Source organism: Marmota monax, unplaced genomic scaffold (genome assembly GCF_021218885.2).
Source record: "Marmota monax isolate L192 unplaced genomic scaffold, Marmota_monax_Labrador192_F-V1.1 WCK01_AAM20220418_F8-fsc00080, whole genome shotgun sequence".
In the NCBI taxonomy this organism is placed as follows: domain Eukaryota; kingdom Metazoa; phylum Chordata; class Mammalia; order Rodentia; family Sciuridae; genus Marmota; species Marmota monax.
This window is the reverse complement of record NW_026694750.1, coordinates 188,210-212,635: the sequence shown is the minus strand read 5'-3', so window position 1 is coordinate 212,635 and position 24,426 is coordinate 188,210. Positions and strand designations below refer to the sequence as shown.

The 24,426-nt window shown below is 55.6% G+C and overlaps 1 protein-coding gene and 1 long non-coding RNA gene across 7 annotated transcripts in view; one reads left to right on the top strand and one right to left on the bottom strand.

Moving 5' to 3' along the window:
* The first annotated feature begins 1,103 nt into the window (after positions 1-1,103).
* On the top strand, positions 1,104-22,937 carry LOC124079174 (uncharacterized). 4 transcript variants are annotated; one of them, XR_009224902.1, is made up of 7 exons: positions 1,104-1,224; positions 1,371-1,520; positions 2,246-2,365; positions 5,292-5,628; positions 11,667-16,792; positions 17,947-20,322; positions 20,531-22,937. It is a non-coding gene; the product is annotated as an uncharacterized LOC124079174 (long non-coding RNA). The 4 variants fall into 4 exon arrangements; XR_006847161.2 differs by lacking the exons at positions 17,947-20,322; positions 20,531-22,937 and having other exon boundaries at positions 11,667-16,860; XR_006847166.2 differs by lacking the exons at positions 2,246-2,365; positions 17,947-20,322; positions 20,531-22,937 and having other exon boundaries at positions 11,667-16,860.
* Positions 21,895-24,426, bottom strand: part of Dhrs3 (dehydrogenase/reductase 3) — a 32,020-nt gene continuing 29,488 nt past the window's right edge. For all 3 annotated transcript variants that reach the window (XM_046424448.2, XM_046424446.2, XM_046424447.2), the window contains one exon: positions 21,895-22,415. In XM_046424448.2, the coding sequence (XP_046280404.1) occupies positions 22,331-22,415 (85 nt within the window). In that variant the 3' untranslated portion in view covers positions 21,895-22,330. The remainder of the gene's footprint in view (positions 22,416-24,426) is intronic.

The window sequence follows — 24,426 nt, the reverse complement described above, 5'->3', positions numbered from 1 at the left end:
TTTTAAGGGTTGATTTTAGACTTTGTTAGGCTGGATCTATTTCTGTTTTACCCACAGTCCTAGAAGGAAGCCTTCACTCCTTGGGTAGGGTCCTTACTTTCTGAATTTCTCTTGGGCTCCCTCTCTTTTTTGTTACTTGTTCCACAAATTAGAATTGTCATGTCAGCCCTGGACTCGGAACTCTCTTTTCTCACCTGATGAGGCTCCAGCTCTCTGCTTGGAATCCTTTGCCCTGGGTCAGTTTGAAAATGATCCTCGGGCTGAAAGTCAAGGTGAGGGCCAAGCTCAGCCTCGTGAGCTTCCCTTCTCTTAGGGGTCATAACCTTGAATGGACTGATGACGGCTTCACGTGTTCTGTCCAGTTTTATGATTCCTTTAGACAGGCAGATGAGCCCAGCTACTCTGCCAGGGAGTAGAAAGAAAGGCCTCCTCTCCCGAGTTCCCTTTCCAGTCAGTCTTTCACGCCCATGACGCCACCTCTCCAGGTCTTCGGGGACCTCCACTTTGCAGGCTCTAATCTTCTGTCTAAGGCCTGCTCCCTGGAGTGGGCAGCTGCTGTGCCCTGGCCGGCCACTCTCGCTTCTTTCAGAAACACTTTTATTTCCCACTTTGTTCTAGGAAACCAGATTTCTGGATTTTCCTCTTCTGCCTTTCCTCCTTCATTCCTCGCTGCTGGCCTCTCTTCCTTGCCTTCGAGCGTGGGGAGCCTAGAGTGCTGCCAGACTGCTTCCTGTCTCCAGCCAGACGCTCCCTGGGTCCATGTGGAGTCCATGGCCTCCAGTGCCTCCCTGCCTCCAGCTCCCAGGGTGCACCTCCCGCCTGGATGTGTGCCCCACTTCTTTCCTTCTGTCCACTGCAAGGCCCGAGAGCGTCCTGAACCCCACACGTCCCAGGCTGGACTCCTGGCTTCTCCCTCCACAGGCGCCTCTCCCTCTGTCTTGCCCATTCTTCCGGTTGCTCCGGCCAGCAGTGTGGGGTCATCCTGGACACGTTTCTCTTACTCAATGCCACACGCCACCCATCAGAAAGGTCTGGGGCTCAGCCTCAGCAGGCTGCTGCCATCTGGCTCCTTGGGCTCTTTGCGCCCACTCTCACCCCCTGTATCTGCCAGGCCTCAGCAGGATAGAGGGGGCTGTGTCCTGGGACACAGGCTGTGACTGCAGGGTGGTTACCAAGCTGCCGTGGCGGGCGAGGTCAAGGACGCCAACAGGACCTCAAGGACAGGTGAGGTCATAGCTGATGGAAGCCCTGTTTTGGGTAGAAAATCAGCTGCTGTCAAACTTCAGAGAGCGAGAGAAGGAGAGAGGGGGGGAGAGAGAGAGAGATCCCACCAGGGGAGCAGGTGCCCTCACCTCACCTGCTCCCTCTAGCCGCCTACCTCCGTCTCTCATTGGCTGAGCTGAGGGCTGGGCCTTGGCAGTGCATGGAGGTCACCCTTGTCCGTGGCGATGAGTCCATGGAGGTCAACCTCCCAGGCAGAGAGCCGACTGGGAAACGGACGTGAATCTAGAAGGCAAACAGTGAGTATCCCAAAGCCCACCGTTCCCCACAGACACACCACCACAGCCCATTGTCCCCAGAGCAGCCCGGAAGATCCTTGGGCTCTGGGGGACCAGAGAGGAAGGCAGAGCTGCAGGGTGGACAGAGCCGGGTCCACAGGACAGCAGCAGCAGCAGGAGGGCCTCCTGCCACCAGGAATTCTCCTCTGGGCTGAGAGGCAGAGAATCCATCTCAGCTGTGATTCGGGAGAGACGCTGGGAGTCTGCCTGCTCCCCTTTAGCCCTGACACATCTATAAAACAGGTGACAATGGTGTCACCTCCATAAGGTTGATGGAAGAATTAGATGAGATAAAATTGCTCAGGGAGATGCTTGGCAATGTCCCAAGTTCCCAAGCAATGGCAACAATTATTGTTACTTAATATTTGAAGTGCACACATGATCATATCATGCCACTCCTTTCTCCCCTAATGCCTTATCATGGGCTCTGAAGAGATCCTTCCAGCAAACAGATCAACTGTGGAGGGTGTGTGTGTGGAGGGGAAGGCCCACAGCCCCCCACCCCCCACTGCACCCCAAGAGGCTTCTGACCCCATGCCTTTCAGGCAGAGCCCAAAGAGGAGGGTCCTACCCTTTCTAGGCAAAGTGTCCCCCATGGGATCACATGTGGCTGCCAGGCCCCAAGATGCCCTAGGGGACCATGGCTCCAGCATCCGCTCTGAATCCCAGCTGGCCCCTGACTCTAGGATCCTTACTGTGCCTTGGGAGCCCGGGTCACTGGAGTGGTGGGGAACCCTGTGGGAGAGACCATGTGGGGAGCCGCAGAGATGGGAGAGGAGACAGCCCCAGTCACCCAGGTGAACCAGGTGAGCCCCGCCTCCTTGGGATCCCCGCAAAAGCATCCAGTGTGTGCCTGGGACACAGGTCCACTCTCCTGTCCTGCGGATCCCCAGCCACCTGCCCCTCCAGCCATCACACGAGCAGGAGGTCCCAGAGCTGCCCCAGCCACCCTCAGATTCAAAGGGAGTAACAAAGGTTTCCCGCCAGTTTCTGGGGGTGCCGTGTAGCAGCAGGTCCCCGGCAGCGAGCCAGGCCAGGCCACGGGGGCCGGGGACTAGCTACTTGCTGCCCCCGCCCACGGTGCAGGGAGAGCGGCCACTGCAGGCGCAGGGGACGGGGGGCGCTGGCCCGGTGGCGAGGCCACCTCCTGCCCTGGGCCGCCAGGCCGAGCCCAGTGGCTTGTCTCCATTCCTCTTCTTGATTGGCACTTTAATGAGGGCAGAAGGGGCTGACCCCCTGCCAGGGGGCCAGTTCATGCCCCGTTTATCTCACAGCCCGAGTCAGACTAAAACAACACCGAGGCCGCGCAGCCAGGAGCCGGCCGGGCGCCCCCGCCCGCGTGATGGATCGAGTGGCCGCTGCGAATTGGCAGCTGAAGTGTGTGGGGGCCGCGCCGCCCTGTCAGCCGGCAACCAGGGAGCGCAGGCCGCCGGCCAAACTGCTCTCCCCGGCACTGCGAGGGGCCGGCCTCCCTCGCCCGGCCCCAGCCCAATGCCAAGGCTAAGAGAGCCACTCTGGGGTCCTCAGGGGTACAGCACAGGGGTTGGCGAGTGGTGGGCTTGCAGGCAGAACCGGCACTGGAAACCTCTTCCTCTGGGCCTCCAAGCTTTAGGGTCCAAGACGGGCCCCATTCTCAACCAGCACCCCCTCTCACTGGCCTGCAGCTGGGCTTTGAGTCCAGCAACTTGTGGAGGAAACTTTTACTTGCTGTGCAACTTTGAGTGAGTCTGTCAACCTCTCTGAACCTTTGTGTCCTCATGTTACTTATCACTGGATTCTTGTGAGAATGAAATAAGACCTGCTGGCAAAGCCACCTCGGTCAGAAAGCGGCCCCTACAGTGAGGCCTCCTCACTCAGTTCAGCGCCTTAGCTCAGAGTGTCTCAGGGCACCTACACCTGTGTCTGCTGGCAGCAGCGCCCCTCCCACAAACACACACTGCCATCGGGAATGTCACCAGACGCTGTGCCCATGGTACCACAGCCCTGAAGCTTGGAGGTGAACCCCATTTACCCATGGAACAACTGAGGTTCAGAGAGGCGAATCTGCCCACTGTCCTGCCGAGAGTGGAGACAGGCTGGAGGTTCCAGCCCAGGGACATCTGGTTCCACAACCCGCGCAGCGTTCCCAAGGCCCTGAGTTATGGGCTGGAATTTCCCTGAAAGGCTGGTGGGAAGCCAGTGACCGCCCCGTGGGCCCTGAGGCTGGAGACAGTGCCGGCTCTCTAGAGTGCCCTGGGCAGACCCTGAGGGGATGCAGGTGGCGTCATTCTCAGGGTCCCCCTGGTGCCCCAGAGTGAACTTGAACTCTGAGCCACTCCCCAACCTTGCAGGAAGCAGAGGATGCAGAGGGGATGGCAGCCCCCTCTGGCGTGGAGGGCTGCAGTGGTCTGGCCTAGCTGCCGGGTCCTGGGATCTGGGACAGGACAGTCGCTGGAGGCCCAGCAGCTCGCTCCCAGGGCTGAGGCGGAGAGCGCGCTGGAGCTGGACAAAGGTCTCTGGATTCCAGAGAGCCTGGGAGGGGTGGAGAGTTCTTTCCCGGGCCTCCTTGGACCTTGTCTGGACAGCCCAGGCCTCCCGGGAAGGGAGGGGACCAGCCTCCACTTGCAGGAGACTTCACCTCCCCGTGAACTCCTGAAGGGCAGGAGGCCAAGCCCCAGCCGAGGTCACAGAAAGTAGCAGGGCCACAGTGGGGCTCCACGGGGTCTTCCCAGCCCTCCACAGGCCTCCAAAAGTGGATGTCTGCCTCAGCGCCCCTGATGCCCCACCGGACAACATATGACCTGCCCAGGTGGCAGGGGGCAGAGCAGGCTGCTGAAATGGTTGAACCCCAAATTCTGATGCACCAGCCTAGGAGAAACCCAGGCTTTTGGCTCAGGGTGCCAGTGCCTGGTCCTGCACCCGCTCTGAATGGCCTTAAAACTGGCTCCTCCCACCAGAGGACTTTGCATGCTGTTTCCTTTGTCTCAAAATGTCTTTTGCTCCAGGTGCTGAGGGATTACACACCTGTAATCCCCGAGACTCGGGAGGCTGAGGCAGGAGGGTTGCTAGTTTGAGGTCAGCTTGGGCAACTTAGTGAGACCCTGTCTCAAAAATTTAAAAAAAAAAACAGGCTGGAGATGTGGCCCCATGAGAGAACACTGGGCTCTGTCCCCAGTGCCAAAAATTTTTAAAAAAGTCTTTCCCTTTTGCCTGGTTAACTCCAAGTCAGCCTGCAGTGCTTTCTTCAAAGGCCGCTTCCTCAGGGAAGCCCTCCCTGCTGACTCCTCTCCCGGACACCTGGTAAGAATGGGTCACACCCCTGTGTTATGGCCCGCCTAGCTCCAGCAGCCCTTCCCTTGTAGTTCACACGTTAAGTATCACATTCTCGGTTGATTTGTGTTCACACTGATGAGCCCCGAGGGCAGCAGCCATATCTGCTCACCTGTGTGTTCCCAGCTCCAGCAGACGGCCTGGTACACAGCAGGTGCTTGACAGGTCCTGTGGGCGAGACGCCACTGGCCAACTCTATTGGGGCATGCCCAGAGAGAACATGTACCCAGAAAGCTGTTGTCGGATCTCTGATAGTGAATGAATTTGCTACAAAAGAAAATTAAAAGAAAAAAAGCAAAATTAATGACAACCCTCACCACTAAATCAAGAGAACAGACCCAAAATCAAGTTTGGGGCAAAAGTCTGTGTGAGTGAGGAGATTCTGAGTCCTCTCATTTCAAAGATTTGTTCCATGTGTCTCAGTAGGCCAAGTCCCCCGGGAATTGTGACGTCAGGGAAAACAGACTGAGCCCAGGACCAAACCAACCACGTTATTCCAACTGGTGATCTCCAGACTCTCATTTCTGACCACTGTGTACGAGGGTGGCACTGGGTGTGTGAGACCTCGTGCCACTCGGGTTCTCTGGGGGAGAGACAGACATCAAAAGCCATGGACTTTTCAATATCCTAAGTTTTGTGAATAAAATAGGAGGCAAAAGAAAATGGCCAACACATGTAAAGAGCTCATTAAAAGAAGTAAGAAGAGCATCCAGAGTCCAACATGTGTGAACAGAGGACATGAAGGATTATGGGCTGGGCAGTGAGTATTTGCTGAATGTTCATCTGTGTCAGACACAGCATTAAGATTTTCTTTTTTTGGTACCGGGGATTGAACTCAGGGGTACTCAACCACTGAGCCATATTCCCAGCCCTGTTTTGAATTTTATTTAGAGACAGGATCTCACTGAGTTGCTTAGGGCCTCGCTAAGTTACTGAGGCTGGCTTTGAACTTGCAATCCTCCTGCCTCAGCCTCCATAGCCCTGGGATTACAGGCATGCACCACTATGCCCAGCCAGCATTAAGAATTTTCTCTCTCTCTCTCTCTCTCTCTCTCTATGGTGCTGGGCATTGAACCCAGGGCTTGTGCATGTGAGGCAAGCACTCTACCAACTGAGCTATATCCCCAGCCTTATATCTCTTTTAATTATCATGGAACTATAGTAAAAAAATCTACCCAACAAATGTAAAGTTTGGTGACTAACACATGTTCCTAATTTTTCCGATATTGTCTATGAAAGCCTACAATTCTCATTTTTCTGAAGAAAACTTGCATTCCCGTCTTAGGCAAGTGTCTTTAACCGTGCAGGGTTCTACAGATCTCATCCCTTCTTTAAGGTGTGAAACCAGGTAGTTACATGTTCACGGCTCTGAGAGCCAGGTCTGGGATAAGACTCATTTATTTGTGAGACGGGTTCTGCAAATAATGTGATTACTGTTGTATATTCGAAATGCTCCACAAACGCACACTTTAGGGTAGTTCTAAGTGATACCGGAAATAGGAAAATAGATTCTAAACTCTCGGGGCGAAGACCATGTCTTGCTTTTGGCACTCTGAAGTACTGCATGTGCCTAAAGATCTTATAAACATTCAAATAAAAATTAAATGGTTGGCAGAATTGGAAAAGAATTTATCCCAACGGCCGCATGGAGATGGCTTTATCCCAGTTCCTGCCTACCTGTCAGGGGCCACGGTCAGTCACCGGCCAAGCTCAGGGGCTCTGACCCACCATACTGGGAAATGTTCATCCTCGCCACTAATCAAAGGAGGGCAGATTAAGGCAGCATCCAGAGACTGTTTTATATTTACTAAGTTATTAAAAAAAATTCCTTTGAGGCCACAACCAGCTTTGGCAAGCACACAGAGACTCATACTGTCACCCCGCTGCTGAGTGTACCACAAGTCATGGCGCTTTTGAAAAGAAACGGGTTGGGGCTGGGGTGTGGCTTGGTGGTAGAGCGCTTGGCTGGCATTCGGGAATCCTTGGGCTCATTCCCCGCACCACAAAAAATTATAATTTAAAAAAAGGGGGGCTGCGGGGTGCAGCTCGGAGATATAGCACTTGCCTAGCAAATGCAAGGCCTTGGGTTCAACCCCCAGCTCTGCACTAAATAAATAAATAAACAAATAAAAGAAACGGGAAAGGAAGAAACGTGACCACACCCAGTGAAAGGAGGTCACCCAGCTATTTCTGTTCTAACCCTGTGGGAATTTATGCCAAGGAAAAGGCGTCAAATAGATACAAAAAGCCAGGGCCATTAAAATATGCCTGGTGGCTTTATTGTCAATGAAAAACAAAATAAGACTATAGCCTAAACACTTGCTAAGGAAAGAATTTTCCAAAAATATGGTAAAAACATACAAAGAAGTAGTGTAAAGCCACCAAAATGACCTTAAAAGTAAGGATAACTTTGAAGATAATGTTGACTTAATAGTGTTAAGTAGGGCTGGGGCTGGGGCTCAGTGGCAGAGTGCTTTCCTCGCACGTGTGGGGCACTGGGTTGATCCTCAGCACCACATAAAAATAAATAAATAAAATAAAGGTATGTGTCCTTCTACAACTAAAAATATTTTTTAAATAGTGATAAGGAAATATAAATTGTAAAATTAAGTTTAGAAATGGCAGCTAGGTACAGATCTGTCTGCTCTAAGCTGAGTGGTCAGCTCAGGATCCCATCCAGATGCAGATAGGACAGTGGCACTTGCTCTAGGAGCTGGTGAATACCCAATTTTTTTCCCCCATCTTTTCTTTCTCGTCACGACACCATCTTTTTAATAATACTGGATAAATATTTTTAAACAATGAGTCCATGGATGGACCATCTGTTCTGGGAAGCCCCTGGCCCAGGAACTGTGGGAAAGGCAGGAAGCAGAAAGGTCACGGTCCCAGGGGGAAATCCCACAGTTGACAGGCCCAGCTTCAGAGAACCTGCTTTCCTGATGACCACAGTGACCCGGTTTTGAAGTAGTCAGCTCTTGCTGAAATGTCACACGGGTGGTGGATCACGGGGCAGTCGGTCTCCCCCATGTCCCTTCCTTCGTTCTGAACAAAGCATTTCTGTGGTGCACAGATGTCCACCAGACTTCAGTGCACTTCAACCTTATTTTAATCTTAAAAAATAACTAATATGTACATACATTTATTGTCAGGAAGCAGAGAGCTGGGTGCACATGAGGAAATAAAAGAAAGCCGAGGGTTTGTGGAATCCCAGGAAGATTCCCTACAATCAGGGACGTCGCTGAAGGAGAGCCAGTGCTTACCCCTTCCACTCTGGGGATGACCACAGTGTCCATCCCTACAGGACCCTGTCCACAGGCCAGAAGGCTTCTGACCCCGCAGGACCTGGCAGAGGGAGTGACAGGTCTGTGTAGCCCGGTCCCACTCAGGAAATGCAACTCAAGGGGCCAAGTTCTTGACATTATGTGACCTGAAACTCCATACTTTTGTTCAGTGGGAAAGATGGTTTTGGGTCCCATGGAGGAGCGGACAGCGTCACAGAGGCCAGTCACAGAAATCAGGAGTGCCAGAGGTGAGGGGGCATTGGGGGAGACCTCAGGCTGTCTATACTGCCTGCCTCCCTGGGGACAGAAGAAACCTCCAGGCATCAGTGGGGACACGGCTTCAGGTTTTCATTTCCTCGTGGGCTGCTGGCCCCATGTGAATGTCTGTGGCAGCAGAAGGAGCCAAATGCTCCTCTGTCTTCCCCAGCTGCAGGCCCCTTCTTCCTCCTCCACCCTCTGCTGCCCTTCCCCAGTCTGGGGGGAAGGTCAGTGTTGAGTTCCCATTTCAAAGGCCCAAACAGAGGCTGCAGGGCTTAAAGCCAGGCACCCAGTTAACATGGAGGGCAAGGTACAGGGGATGCTGACCGTCCCCCACCCTCCTGCAGGGCTCATCATTTCTTCGCCTTCCCTGTGGTTGGCAGGGCGAGGGGTGCCCCTGTCAGGGTGGTGCCAAGCAGAAAACAGGAGGATCAGTGCCAAGAGGGTCAAGGGCAAGTCTGAGCTCATGACCCTGGCCTGGTCCCTGCCCACTTCCTGGCTTCTGCTGCCGCCCCTCAGTCTTGTGCCTGTGGCCACACCCAGCTCTCTACCTTGTCTAGCACCACTCTGCTCCGTCATTAGGGCCTCAGCTCAAAGGTCACCTATTCCAAGAGGCCTTTGCTGACCACAGCAGACAGAGTCCTGCTCTGATGACCCTGTTGCATCTCCGCCACTGTCTGGTATGTGCCCTGTGGCTGGCCGTGTGCGTGTCCGTCCTGGACCCCTGCCTCTGTCTCCCTTCCCTCCATGATCCCAACGCCTGGTCTGGCTCCCCTCGTGTCTCCAGAGCCAGGTGCCCTGCTCACTCTGGCTGTGGTGAATGGACGCCAGGCCACTCTGGTGCTCCAGTGTGTCCTGCTGTGCCCACCTTGGTCACACCTTTGCTCCTGTCTGGGTCACCTATGTGTTTGGTTGTGCATCTTCTTGAACACCACTGTGGGTTCAGGTTGGGCACCTCCAGTGGACAAGATGGCAGGAGGGGAGCTGGCGGCTGGGCCCAGGGACTCCTCCAGCTCTTCTGCAGACCCTTTTTCCTTCCCGGGAGGCCGCCTCTCCCCTGAGGTCACCTATCCCAGGCGCCCTCCTCTAGCACACTCTCTGTGACTAGATGGCCCGAGAGGCCATTTCCCTCCAGGCTCAATGAGTGGAGGCAAACCTACGGTGACAAGAGATTGGGGCTGTAGCCGAGGCTTGAGGACCTTGGGATCCACTTTGCTGCCGACACCTCTTCCCTTGCTCTCAGAAGACGAGGCCTGGGGGTGGCTCAGGAAATGAGCAAGGAGAAGCAGGGCTGGCTGGGGGCCATGCTGGGGCCAGCTCCAGACAGGACGGGGGCCCCTGCGGCTGACAAGGGTGGAAGCCAGGGCTCACCAGGACATGTGGCCCACCCAGGTGAGACACTGGGCGGGGGAGGGAGGCAGGGCGGTGGCCTCCTGCCCATCGGGTCCCCGCGCTGGTCAAGGTCCTATGATTGCAGCTGAGGTGGCCGCAGCTCCTCCCTGGGCCTTCCCCTCATCCCAGACTCTCACCTGGGCTGGCAGTGGCGGGGGCTGGGAAAGAGGCAGGTGACAATCCCCCTGAGAGGTGACAGCCTGGGGCGGGAGCCACCAGCGCGCCACCTGAGAGTGGGTGAGGAGCAGGTTAGCTGGGTGAAAAGTTCAGCGCCAGGGCAGCTGTCTGTTTCCCCGCGAATTCACCCACTATTTGGCTAACCTTGCTCTGAACCCAGGCCCGAGACCCCTCTCCGCTCCCCCCGCCTCCCCGCTGGGCGCCCCGGCTGCCACCCGCCTCCTGCCGCCCGCGCCGCCAGGCTGGGGACACGCTGGCCTTGAGAGGCCTGGGCCGAGGGCGCCTGGGGGAGAGGCCGGTGGCCCGGCCAGCGGTTATTTATGACCTGAACCTTCTTCCCATCTTCAGTAACCAAAATAAAGCCGGCTGCGGGCTGCGGGCGAGGTCTGGGCCCCCAAAGGCCAGGCGTCCCGCCCGCCCTCCCAAGTGCACAGCTGGCTCAAGGCAGGGACCTTGCCTCGGCCATCTGTCATCACGGCCTCAGGCAGGAGCTGGACACAGGGGCCAGCAGTGGCGGAGGGGTGGCCAGCCGGCTTCCCTGGCCCTTCTGTCGGTCCTTCACTGCTCAGGGGCCGATCCCCACAGACAGTCCTCGTCCTGGTCCCCCTTTTCCTGACTTGTTCTGTGGGATGTAGAGGTGGAGGGAGAGGACTGTCCCTTGGCAGTGTCCACCCACTGCTGGCGGGCAGAGCTCCTGGCACCCGTGATTTCCCAACATCCAGCAGCAACCCTGTCTCCTGGCCGAGGAGAATTGCTGGTGACAGAGCAACCCAGGTCACCGTGACCCCAAGGCCGCACTCTCAGCCACTGGATGCACTTCCACTCTCACTTTCCATCCTCTGCTGAAGTCCCTTCTTGGCAACTGTAGAGGTCACACGTCCCAGCGACCAGTGGAAACAAAGATCCACAGAGCATGCATCGTCCTGTCCCCAGCCTCACCCCTGCGAGTTCCAGATGACTTCCTCCACTGCCTCCCGACAGCGTGGAAACCAGGGCACGTGTGGTCAGGAAGAGGCTGTTTTGACAGTCGTGGGTCTCACGGTGCTTGCTCGTCTCCAGGGATGCAGTGCCAGGAGCTCCAGGTCAAGGCCGGAATAATTCTTTTTAATAGCTGCATGACCTGCCTGCTCTGGGTGATCCAGGATTTTTTTTTTTTTTTTTTTTTTTGGTACCAGGGATTTAACCCAGGGATGCTCTACCACTAAACCACATCCCTGTTCCTTTTTAAAAATTTTGAGATGGGGTCTTGATGAGTTGATTAGGGCCTCACTAAATAACTGAGGCTGGCCTTGAACTTGAGATCCTCCTGTTTCAGCCTCCTGAGTAGCTGGGAGTAGCCACTGCCATTGCCTTGGGCTGAACCAGGACAATTTTCACTTGCTTACTTTTTTTTTTTTTTTAGTTGTAGATGACACAATACCTTTATTTATTTTTATGTGGTGCTGAGGATCAAACCCAGTGCCTCACATGAGCTAGGCAAGCGCTCCACCACTGAGCCAGCACCCCAGCCCCACTTGCTTACTTTTGTAATGAGATAGGACTTACTCAGAATCCCAAGTGCACAGCTCCATCAATGCTGCAGGGCTGAACGTGTGAGGTCACCGTGCACCCATCGTCTCCTGCCCCTAAATTCTCTTCCCCAGTCTCATCAGCTCAAAAGATCATCACTAGGGTTCCTCTGTCTCCACAGATTCATCGCATCTGTTTTGAACTCTGCATGAATACCATGAGGAAGGAAGGTTTTGTGTCTGGACCCTTTTGCTTGATGTATGTTTGCAGAGCTGCCCACGTCCCCGGTGGCAGGAGGCTGTTCATTTTGGTGGCTACATTGTGTTTCATTATTTGAATGTCTGCCATAATCCAGCTGCTACTTGAAGGAAATGAGCATAGTTTCCAGTTTTTTTCCAACACATCACAAGCAATGCGGTAATAGGCATCTTTGAGCACACACCTCTGTGGGCTCACGCTTTTATGTCTAAGGAAGGACTCCATCTTTCCATTTGTTGATGAGAATTAAAGTTTCCTTTTGATACTTATCCAAGGACTTGACGTTCCTTCCATCTGGAGCTCCATCCAGTGACAGGACTTCATTGATGGGACCTCATTGACGGGACCAGATCTTGCTGAGGAGCAGTGGGATGTACCTCACGGACAATGGACAGCCATCAACAGCTCTAAGCAGAGTGGCGGGGGAAGATGTGTGTTCCGGAAAGGTCTCCCTGGCTGCATGGTGGGGGAGCCGTGATGTGGGACACTGTGGAGGCAGAGACCACTGTTGAGAAGAGCAGCTGAGGCAGGAGGGGACAGCCCTAAAAGATGGAGGGGAAAAACTGACCAGCCCCAGGGAGTGGCCAGTGGAGGGGGCAGCCTGGGGGTGAGGACAGACAGGGCATAGAAGGGTCATGAGACCTGCTCCATCTCGCCCAGGCCCCGGCCCAGCAGGGTGGCCCTGACTCAGTAGCCAGCCGCTAAGGTTCTGCCCCACTCTTAGGGGCTGGGTCTGTGTGGCGGCCACTTCCCGAGTCCTGCTTTCTCTCTCCACCCAAATGGGCCCCCAGCCCCACAGGGAGGCCTGAAGCCCTTCTGCTGGGTGAGTCTGCCATGACACGGTGGCCAGTTCCCCGGGGGAGAGGACGGCCTCCTGCCTCACCTGGTCTCGGCTCCACACCTCTCCTCTGGAGGCCTGTCTACTCCCCACTAGCACGTCCAGTCTGATGATTACTTCATGAGGCAGGAAAACCAGGTACCCATCTAGCACTTACCAAATCCCTGGGAAGGCCTCCTGCCCCTGCTGGGAAGGCCTCCTGCTACAACATGGGAACAAGAGGCCTTTAGCATCAGCAGAGGCCGCCAGCCACCACTTCTTGCAGTTGGGGTGAATGGGGAGGCTGTTCCCGTTCCTGCCAGGAGGGGCAGACGCAGGGCCGGATGGTGGCAACCCCGAGAGGTCTCCCAGCCCTACCTCAGACAGCCCGTGATGGACTGCCAGAGAGGCCTGCTCAGCTGCCAAGCCCACACTGCCAAGTGCCCACCAGGAGCCTGCCAACTGCCAGTCAGGAGGGGCCAGTGATCAGGAGGAGGGCTGCCAACTGCCTGTCACTACCCTGGCCAACTGTCAGTCAGGAGAGGACCAAGCCCCAGGAAGTCAGGGTTGCCCGTCAGGCATCAGCCAACTGTCACTCAGGAAGGCCCGCGGCAAGCCAGGGCGTCCGGCAGTGGTCATTCTGCTGACAGATACTGTTCCCGCTACCTGGCATCTTTTCACCTTCCCTGACACTGGGCTTTCAGGGCTACCCCTCCCCAGCGCTCAGTCCCTGCATCTCTGTGGGCTGGTTTCCTCTTTGGCTGCCAGGACAGACCACAAGGCTCAGGTTTGGCCAATTAGACCACTGCCTTCCTCTGCCGTTGTGATTGGTTTATGCCTGGACCTGGCTCTCAACCCCGGCCAGCTGTAACCAATCAGAACCAACGCTGGGTGAGGAGTCTTCTCTGGGGTGTGAGACTAGCAGCCAGCTTGCCATCGCTGGAGCAAGATGCTGAGAAGGAAGCCAGCCCCAAGGATGCCAAAATGAAGGGCAGAGAAACTGGATCCGGGTTCAGGTCCTGGAAATACTGTGTGCTCCTGGATCCAGCCATACTGAAACCAGTCACCACTGGGCCTTCTAGTTGTGTGAATCAATGAATTCCTCCCTTTGGGCCTAGCAAGAAACATCATGAGGAGCACCAGCAATCACTCTGGGAGTCTACCAGTGTCTCCGGGGCCCAGATGCTGGTCATGGCTTTAGTGGGAGGCTAGGGATGTTTCCAGAGGAACTTCTGACTTAAAGGGCTAGACAAGCGGCTCCATGTTTGCCCTCCTTGCCCCAGACTGTGGAGCTATTGGCATGATCAAGATGTTGCCCACGGGCTGGGGCTGCGGCTCATCGGTAGAGCACTCGCCTAGCATGTGCGAGGCGCTGGGTTTGATCCTCAGCACCACATAAAAATAAATAAATAAAATAAAGGTATTGTGTCCAACTACAAGTAAAAAAAAAAAAAAGATGTTGCTCAAGCCTCAGCATCAAGCAAAGCTGAGAAGTGGGGGATTTGCCCCAGTGAGGTGGTATCTGGAGCAAAGACTCCCCTGGGGTCCAGTGGCAATGGCAGCAGCAGCAGTGGTTTGGAGCTTCCTATATCCTTTCCAGAAACTTCAGGGAGAGTCAGTGTCTTTGGGGATTGGGACAAAGAAACCCACCAGCCCCTTATACCCTCAGGGTGAAGCAGCTGCATCTTCTGGGGACAAGGAACAGCCGACTCAAGGCTGCTTTCTGCAATCCTGCCTCCTCACACTTGTTAAGTGTCCTTCCATGCACCTGGCAGAGCACTGGGCACATTTCAGGTGCTCCAGGAATTATTGGAGGTAGGGGGACGATCTGCCCAAGAAAAGGAAGGGGAGAAAGTGTGCCTGCCTGAGGAAGGCTGGGACGCTGTTAGTCAAATTTCTGTTGCTCTGATAAAATACCTGAGAAAATTCTAAAAAAGAGAAGGTAATTTTTGGCTTAGTTTCAGGCAATTGGTTTTGGGCCTGGCAGAATGTCACTGTGGGCGGTGGGCAGCTTGCCTCATGTGGCTGGGAAGCAGACAGAAAGAGGAAGGGGCTGGTGTCCCAATCTCCCCTTCAAGGACATGCCCCCAATGACCTAACTGCCTCTCACTAGGCCCCACCTCCTACAAGTTCCACCACCTCCCAGTAGCACCAAGGACTGAGATCAAGCCATTAGCACAAAGCCATTTAAGATCCAAATCATGGTAGGTACCAAAGAAGTCATTGACCTCTTCCTCCCAGCTCAGAAGTGACTGGGCTCAGAGGTATTGGAATCTGACAGCAGTGTTGACACGGCTATGCCAGGAAGAGACCAGGTGGGGCCGGATAAAGATCTCGATGAATCACGACAAGTGCCAGAACCACACTCTTACATCTCAGGCTTCTCATTCAAGAAGCCACAAAACTCAGGGATTGAAAGTCAGGAGTGTGCAGCTCCACTCTGGGGTTCAAATCCGGCTCCACCAGCACCCCTATAAAATAATCCTGGGGAGATCCTTTTACCTGCTTCCAGCTCAGCCTCCTAGAGCAGGTTAGATTTTCACTACTAATACATATACCTTACTCACACACAGGGATTGAGTACTGTGATTATAAAATAAGTATGATTTATTAATGTCTTACTAGGTGTTTACTGGCACCAAACCCACCCGTGTTAGTTCACTATGTGACTTACTCCCTAGGTTTTCAAAGCCACTCTGGGGGACAGAGCTATTGGTCCCATCCCACAGAGGAGGAAGTTGAGGCTGAGGGAAGTCAAGATCAGGTTAAAATCAAGCTCAAGTTCCCAGAGAGCCTGGCTCCAAACCCCAGACTCTTTGCTTCTCCGCGCGCGCCCCGTGGCAGCAGCTGGAGCGGCCACTCGGCTTCCCTCGGTGGACAGCAAGCAAGGCCGGCCAGCCAGGGAGCCAGCCCAGCCCCAGCACAATTGCCCCGGGGAGCCAGGGTGGTGTTGGGGGATATTTAGCTGCATAGCGCACTCCGCATGCCAGGGCTGTAGGAGCCCACACGCCCAGAGCCAGGCCTCAGGCTGGGGCTCTGCCCAAGCCACATGTGACCTCCCCAAGCAGGATCCAGTTACATCACAGCAGCAGCCCAAGGAACAGACCTGGCTGTGTCTCCCACCACGTGCTTATTTCCTTTGCCTTGTGAGTGTTGAAAAATGAAAGGAATGATAAGGGTTTGGGGATGTGGTGGGGGGCTGGCTGGAAAATCCTGCAGAACTTGGGTAACTCAGCCAGAGGGAGGCACGGAGGAGTTCTCAGAGAGAGAAAAAAATCTCACAAGGTTACAGGCACAGCCTGGGAGCAGGGGCTTCTGGATTCCTGCTCCCCGTTGGGGGTTGAAGGTCCAGCCTTGGGACAGAAGGTTCACATCCTGGGGTTCTGCTGCTGGCCTCCCAGGGCCGGGCCACCACAGCCCTTTGGGCCTCAGCTACTCTTGCAAGGAAGAGTTGGGGAAATGCATGCAGACCAGAGGCCCCTGAGGGGCAGTTTTGCTCCTCGGGGACATTTGGAAATGTCCAGGAACACATTTTTTGGTAGTCAGAGCTGGGAAGGGCAACTAGTGAGTAAAGACCAGGGAAGCCAGACACCCTCAGTGCCCACGATGGCCCCCGCCACAGAGAATGCTCCTGTCCCCAGTGTCAAGAGCCTGTGGTTTAGAGAAGGCCGATGTGGAGCCTGGAAGGTGTAGCAGCGCAGGCCCATCGGGAAGCTTAAGGGAAGGCGGCGGGAGGAAGGGGCGTCCTGGAAGCCTCCACGTGGGCTGCCTCTGAGGAAGCGTCTGTGTCCGTCAGACAACAGATGTTTACCCAGTGTCTAGCGGAGCCAGCACTCTGCCAGGAGCTGGGCAGAAGTGGACAACTTCTCACCTCACGCAGTGTCTGGTCCAGAGGGGCAGAAAGAGCCAGACGGAGTAAGCAAGCAAGTCAGTGACATGGCCCCCAACACCATCAAGGATGGTAAATGGATGAACAACTGCCGTCTGTCCAGACACTGCGAGACTGTTCAGCCACCGAAGGAGGATGTCCTGATGCAACTATGACCCGGATGAACCTGGAAGGCCTTATGCTCAGGGGAAGAAGCCCAACCCTGCAGATCACGTGCCACTGATGGCATTGCTGTGAAAGAACAGGAAAATGTGTAGAGACAGGAAGTAGCTGGTTGCCAGGGACTGAGAGAGCTGGGGGAAATGGAGGAGGACTGGTAACGGCTACAGAATTTCTTTTTAAGGTAATGAAAATGCTCTTGGATTGGTTGGGATGTTGGTTGCACAACTCTGAATAATGTCTTACACACCATTGGACCGCACTGTCTTTTTTAGTACTGGGGATTGAACTTAGAGGCCCTTTACCACTGAGCCCCAGCCCCGCCCCTTTACTTTGCTTTTATCTGTTTGGTACCAGGGACTATACCCAGGGGCACTTCACCACTGAGCCACAGCCACAGGTCTTTTAATTTTTTATTCTGAGACAGGGTTTCACTGAGTTGCTTAATGCCTCACTAAGTTGCTGAGGCTGGCCTCAAACTTTCCATCCTCTTGCTTCAGCCTCCTGAGCCACTGGGATTACAAGTGTGCTCTACCACAGCCAGCTTTTTTTTTTGTTTTGAGACAGGGTCTTGCTAAGTTACCTAGGCTGCCCTCAAACATGTGCCTCTCCTGCCTCAGTCTCCTAAATAGGTGGGATTTGGAGCTTCAATGGCTGACTTGTGCAGCGTGTGAATTGCAGCTCCATAAAGCCATTGTGGACACAACAGTAATAACGATGATGGTTGATGAATGAAATAAACAACAGCCTGAGACAGATCAACCCAGTGCCACTGTGGCCAGATGGGAAGCTGCCAGGAGCTGATATCTGAGAAGGAGACAGAGACCAAGGTCCAAGAGAGGGGACAGAACAGAATGTGCGAAGAGCCTCTGGGGCCAGAGCCCAGGGTGTGCCCAGTGGGAAGGCAGCCCGCATTACTGTGGCTGGGGGCTGACCGTGCAGAAAGGTTCGGAGACCTGGCCTCTGTGCTCGGGACCCTGCACATTCTGTTCTGTCATATGCCCCCAGGGGCTCGGCACCTGGGCAGGTGGCCTGGCCTCCATGTAAAGGACAATTTACTTTCAAAGTGCTTTTTGTTATCCTCAGTAGTGTCTGCAACATCCCTGGTGGGGGTCAGGGGGCGGGGACCCTAACAACCTCCACCCCCAGGTTGCACTGGCTGGCCTCTGAGTCAGGCCAAACCACCCTGGGCCAGCGTTGCCGCCAGTAGTTTTTCCTCCTTGTGGACCCTCCTCCCAGTGCCTGATGTCAGCCCTAGGGGACACATCTTCCTAGCAAGGTGTCATTGCCACTTTGAGCAGTACCTTCCAGGGGACTTCTTTGTTTCTTCTTTCCAAGCCACTGGAGGATCTGAGCACCAAGGGCTGCCCAGAGCCAAGGATGGTGGGAGATGCCAGAGAAATGTCCTACAGATATACTGCATTGCCTGCTCTGCCCTGGGGGCCAGCCTGTTCTGCCCTGGGGGACAGCCTGCTCTGCCCTGGAGACCCTCAAGCATGCAACTGGGTCACTTCCGAGGACCTGAGTCTTCTTTGTCGGGTTGGCATGCCCTGCCCTCCCTAGGGATCTCCCTTCACCCTTGTGCCCACCACCCTGCAGGGGTCTTCTGAGTCACAGCTTTATCCCACCACGACCACAGGGAGCCAGGCACGCAGTGACTTGCTGCCATCACACGCCAGGTCAAGACGTTGACCAGGTGTCCTGAGGAGTCCTCGGGTCCTGTCTATCAGCTATGGGGCCACCAGCATCATGTCACCCCCTTGAGTTCACAGAGCCTCTTAGGTATGATTAGCACTGGAGAGTGACCCTGGGCCTAAGAGGCAGGGGTCTGAACAGAGACCCTACTCTGTAGGGGAGGAAGGGCGATGTCACACAATGGAGGTGGCAGAGCCCAGAGGGGAGCTCAGGCCAGTGGGACTCCAGAGTCAAGATTCTGCTCCCAAATCTCAGGGCTTCCCACTGCTGGAGGAGTCTCGCTGCCGCCTGGCAGGTGTGGGAAGCCTGGGCACTCGGAATGGGCATCTGGGCATCACATCTACCAGGAGCCTGGGGACCTCAACAGTCTGCGAGAGGTGGCAGGAGCCTGGACCCTGCATATGAGGGACAGTGGTCCCAGATTCAGGAGGAACTATAGTGGGCAGCTGTCCATTTATGAAGAGATGGATATTAATGAACATTTGTAAATCAAATCACTGCCTCACAGCCCCCCTCAAAAGCAGCCCAGCAGGATGGGGGTGCCCTGGAGCTGCCCCAGCCCTTCCTCCTGTGTTGCCTCCTGGCTTTTCCTGGTGTCCAGGCCGCCTGTATATAGAAGTTCTCTTCATAAGTACAGACATCCAGGGTGTCATCAACCTCTGCTTCCACTGAAAGCCCCTCCTGAACAGCGGAGGAGTCCCCCTGAAGGTTATGGTAGGAGTGTGGGTCTCTCCTCTCCTGAGACGGTCCCCTTGCCATTTAGAACAGTTCGCTTAGGACTTGGGCAGATGACTCCTCTGTTGGTGATCTGGCTCCTTTCTTTATCCCCCACCCAATTAGAACATTCCCAAGGGCAAGGACTGGCTTCTCCACCAGACAGAGCCCTGGGCTGGGGCACAGGAAGGAGTGGGGTAAGGGCTGAGCCACGCAGTCAGCCCAGGAGATTTCTATCACTCTAGAACATTAGTTTGGCCTGAGGAGAATCAGTTTCTCAAAGTATTCTGGTCCCCAGGAGCTGGGTGGTGGCCACAGGACTCAATTCCTGATCACTCAATTCCTGATCAGATAGCCTGGTCCCCTGAAATGGGGCCAGGATAGGGCTTAGGTCTGGTGCCTCCCTGGGCTTGGCGCCCACCCCCAATCTGGTTCTCTTTTGGTTTGGGGAAGAACCTCAAGCATGGCAACTCGGCCACTTCCCAGGACCTAAGTCTTCTTTGTAGGGTTGGCAGCCCTGTCCTGTCCCTTGGAGGTTTGGCGCTTGTCATGCTCCTCCGCTTGCCCGAGCACAGGGACAGAATTAGCTCTCCAAGCCGCCAAACCTTCCCTGGGAGGGACCAGAATTTGGCCTCCTGGGAATCTGCCCAAGGCTTTTCTCCTTGGTTCCTCTGGGAAAAGATCCAGAAAAAGACTGAAAGCTCTTGGCAGATTGGAGGAGGGGAGGGGCGAGACCAGGCTCTGTCCTGCCTTCAGAGGAAGCCCCCCGGCTCTGGGAAACTGAGAACTCCCACCACAGCCAAGACAGTGACTTGTGCTCCGTGGCCCTGGGGAGGGCTGGCTGGGCCTCCCTCCCTCCCAGCATGCAGTCACTCCCCAGGGATCCTTGCTGCATTCCTGGCCTGCAGGCCAAATGCAATTTCATGGAAACCTCAGGAGTTGAATGCTTTCCAAAAGGGTGGCCTGGAGCCAGACCATGAGCACAGGAATCTATCCACTCTGCTCAAGGAAGGTCCGAAAAATCAGGACTCAGCAGACAGATCCCCAGCTGGTCCTCCTGTCTCTGCCCACCAAGATGTGCCCGCCCCCAACCTGGCTCCTGGGCCAGCCAATGACAGGCACCTGCCCTGGGGACACACCCATGTTGTCCAGCCATGCGGGGTGGGGGGAGGGGGGGTGTCAGGTAGTTGTGAACATTCCAGAAGGACCCCCTTGACACCCAAGGCAGACTTTGGTGACACATGTCCTCAAGAACCAAAAGGAAGCTGATGGAAGGGTCCGGGATGGGTGCCATCTGATGCCAGGGTAAGGAGAGGGGCTCGCGGGTCAGGTAGCGCTGGGTTCAGACCCTGGGTCCTGGCAAGCGGGGTCTTTTCTCCCCTTTGGCATGGGCGTCCTGGCCCCCTTCCCCAGGGGTGCTGTGAGCGGAGAACCTGGCCTGTGTTCCCAAGGGCCACCACGTCCCTGCCTCGGCTTCCCTCCATCCCGGCCTATACTTTAACCTTTCCCCCAGACATCATCTTCCGTGCCCGCCCCAGCACCGGGGGGACGGCATTTCCTGCTGCACCCCGCGCGGGCTGGATCACATGACCTCTCTCTGGCCAATGAGACGCGAGCTGAAGTGACGCGAGTTGTTTCCGGGCAGAAAATTGAAGAGCCAGTGGCAGCTGGCGAGGGGCGCTGAGCTGCGCCTGGACGCTCCGTCCTCGATGGAAGGAAGCCCTTGTGGCGCCTGAGCCCGGGGCAAAGGCGACACAGCGCGGAGCTGGAGCCACCTGGCCGGAGAGGCAGCGACCCTCAACTGAAGCTCGCGTGGAGATTGGGGTCGTGTGCGCAGCCGTCGCCGAGAGCCGGCCCGGGGTCTTCGGCGCCTGGGGGTGGGGGGCGTGATGACTAACAGTGCAACTGTCGCGCCCGGCGGCGGCCACGCTTAGTGCTTAAAAATGGTAGAGAGAATCAATTTCTGCTCGCAGACCAGAGTGACCCTCCTGCCCGCTGAGGGTGGGATCTTCTAATGGCAGTTGGGAGGGCTCGGCCTGAGGTTTGTATGCACCCCGGGAGGAAGCGCCTCCCTGAGTCAGAGGCCGTGACCTTCTGCTGCGTCCCTGGGGAACCCCCGCCTGCTCCCTGCCACCCACCCGCAGCAGCTCTGTGGACAGAGGCTGCTTCTGTGAGGTGACATTGTTTGGTGAGCTTGCTGCATGGGCGCTGGGAGGGACAGCCGCCAGAGATCCATAGGGCGACCCTCGCCACCTCTTTTTGGCTATAACTTTCCCCCAATGACTGAGCCCGAGACCAATACCTTCAGCAGCCCCAGACTTCACTTTTCCTGCAATCAGATGTGGTGTGGGGTCCTTGCTGTCCCATAGCACTGGCCTTATTGCAGTGATCTATCACTAAGTGTTTTTTTCCAGTGACCCATGGTCCCTTCTTGACCAGATGATTGACATCAGGACTGGAGGTCTTCAGAGTTTGGGCTTCTCAGCAGCGTTCCCCTGTCCGCTCCACCCACGTGCCATGTAGACAGCAGGTGTCGGTGAAGACAGGTTCTTCTCTCCCAGGTTGATGGCCTGGTGCTGCTGGCACAGGATGGAGGGCAGCCCCAGCTGTGGCCAGCCCCAGCTGTGGCCCGCTCTCTGCAGTCTGGTTCTTGGTGGTCAGGCAAGGGAACCACTGGTGTTGGGAAGGGCTCTGGCAAGGAACCAGGCACTTCCCCCTGCCCTCAGGTCTGGGCTCCATTTCCTCTCCTGGTCTTTGCCCACTTCTCTCCTCCTGGCAGCTGGGGGCCCTGAGCTGGCCAGTTCTCTCAAAGGATAGGGTTTTGTGGTTGGGGCTGGCTCCCTCCCAACTGCCCACCAAGGATGTGAACAAGGGAACTTGCAAAAGCCATCTCTCTTTATTTTTCATTCCAGCTGTTCAACCAGTTTGTGCAAGCTGAGGATGAGTGGGTTTTGGAGGGAAAGGTAGAGCATCTAGGGACAGACCCTCCCAGAAATAGTCTATGCACACTGCTGAGGCTGGTTAGACTTGAGAAGCAATTTAACAATGAACTCTACAGAATCAGAAATGTAGAAATGACAAGGCAGCTGCTAGCTGGTTTCTTGGCTCCCCATGGGGGTCAGAGTTACACCCATCAGTCCTGTGCAAAGGTCCTGGGGCTGACCTGGGGGGCTGCCATATTCTTCCCTGGGGACAGAAGCAGCCCTGCTCACCCAGCAGAAATGTACCAACAGGCAGGCGCATGGGTGTGTGCCCAGGTTCTATGGCCCCTGCAGGCTCTGTGGCTCCTTGAGCATGTCTCTTCCTCCTGCCTCTATGTCCGCCCCTTGAAGGTGTTCATGCAGGTGTAGGTTCCTGAGAATCTGTGGATCTCCTCCAGTGCAGCCTGTGGGAGTATGCTGGGGAGCAGGGAGGAAGAAAGGAAGATGGTCAGCAGGGGGGTCACTGGTGGCCACATCAAACAAGAGTGGTAGAATGGTATTCCTAGAAGCACTCATCTCCCCTTTCCCAAGCACAGGCCAGCTTCCCCTGTGACCACCGCGTTCACCCGGGGAAGGGCTTTCACACAAGTGGGTGAGCCGCTCTCCACAAGGTGAAGGGCGGCCACAGGATCAGCTTTGCTGCGCCACATTCGTGGCATCTACTGTGGTGTGAATGTGCTGGTCCCCTCCGAAATTCACGCTGCAATGTGGCCATCGTTGGTGGAGTTGGGGGGTGACCTTGAGGGCGCTCTGCCCTCACGAGTGGACTGTTCCACTCAGGCGTCATGGGTGGTCTGGCGGTGGCTTTGTCATAAGGCAGCTGGCTGACTCACCACGTGGTGCCATGCTGAGGGACAGCAGCACCATCTCTAGAGGCCCAGCAGGCCAGCCCTGTGCTCTTGAACTGAGAGTGAATAAACCTCTCTTCCTTACAAGTAACCTAGTCTGTGGTTTTCAGTTATAGCAACCAAACAGCCCGGGAGGGCAGCGGGGCCACAGGTGTTCTGTGGCTCTCTCCTTCAGCAAGGATCTACACTGTGGGGCTGAGGAGTGAGCTCCAGTTTGGGTGTCGTGTCCTCCAGGGAAGTGTCCCAGACTAACCTACAGGCTTTTCTTGGGTGCAACCCAGAGTCCTGGGGTCATCTTGCCTGCCTGTCACATGGGTGCTTTTACGGTGATATTTCATATCTGACTCCCTGCCCCTGGCCCTGGCCTGCACAGAGAGGACCCCCTGTCTGATGAGTCAGATTGAAGGGCCCTGGCCCATTCCACGTGCAAGACAGGAAAGCTCCTTTCTGGGCAGAACAACTCAGAACTAACTTCCAGGGGGTGGTGGCAGTAGGGTTGGGCCTTTAAAGACTTCTCTCAGGGAAGGTGAGGAGGGGGTCCCTTGCAGGGATTGGGGAGGGGGAGTGGCCTCTGCTTCCTGTGGGGAGGTAGTGGGGGATAGGACAGGAAATGTCAGCTGGGGTTTAGATGATGTAGCAAACTAACTTTTCTATAGAATGTTCCAGCAGACTTCTGAGGTTCCCTGAGGTGCAGAGTGCCAGCCTGGCCTCAGTGAGGGCCTGTGTCCCTGCCCTTAAAGGGGATCCCTGAAGTAGCCAAGGGGCCCCCTGGACCAGAGGTCAGAATGGAGTGTGTCCAGCTGACCCCGTCCCCTCTGCACTCTGGGCCTCCAAAGAAGCTTTGAGCTTGGAGGAGAAAGAACTGGTTGGCACTGTCCCCTGTTTTCGGGTTTCAGTGGTCACTGTGTCACAGTGGCTGGGAGGCTGGCTTTCTGGGGAGGTGACGTCATAGCAGGAGCCAGCCCGGCACAGGGGTCTTCGTTCCTGAAGAGGCCTCCAGGTGGGAGGGTCCGTCAGGCAGGGCGGGGGCTGGAGTCCTGAGGCTCCAGGGACAAAGCTCTCCCTGCACCCAAGAGCCATGAGCACTGCTGAGGTGGCCAGCTGCAGTGGCCCCTTCAGTGTGGGACTGGGGTGGCAAGGGTTTGCTGCACAAGGTCTGGAAAGTTCTAGGGGAATACGACACGGAGCAGATTCTGGAGGACCATCTCCTGAATGAAGCTGCCACCTCAGCTACTGTGGTGAATCCCTGAGACCATCAGTGTGACGCTCCTGAGCCTTGGCCTCGTGACACCTGTGTTCCTCCTTAGCTCTGACTTCTGAGGGCTGGGCCTGGTCTGGGATCTGTAGAACAGTGGTTCTCAAAGTGCAGTCCAGGAGCCCTTGGGGTACCCGCGATCCTCCCAGGGGTCTGCAAGTTCAGACTGTTTTATGGTCGTACTGAGATACCACCAGCCTTTATCACTGTCACCCTTTCACAGGTCTACAGTGGCGTCTCCCAGAGGCTGCGTGACGCCGGCAGACACAAGAATCCAGTTGTCTCCAATTAAATGATGAAAGATTCATGAAAATGTAAAATGACG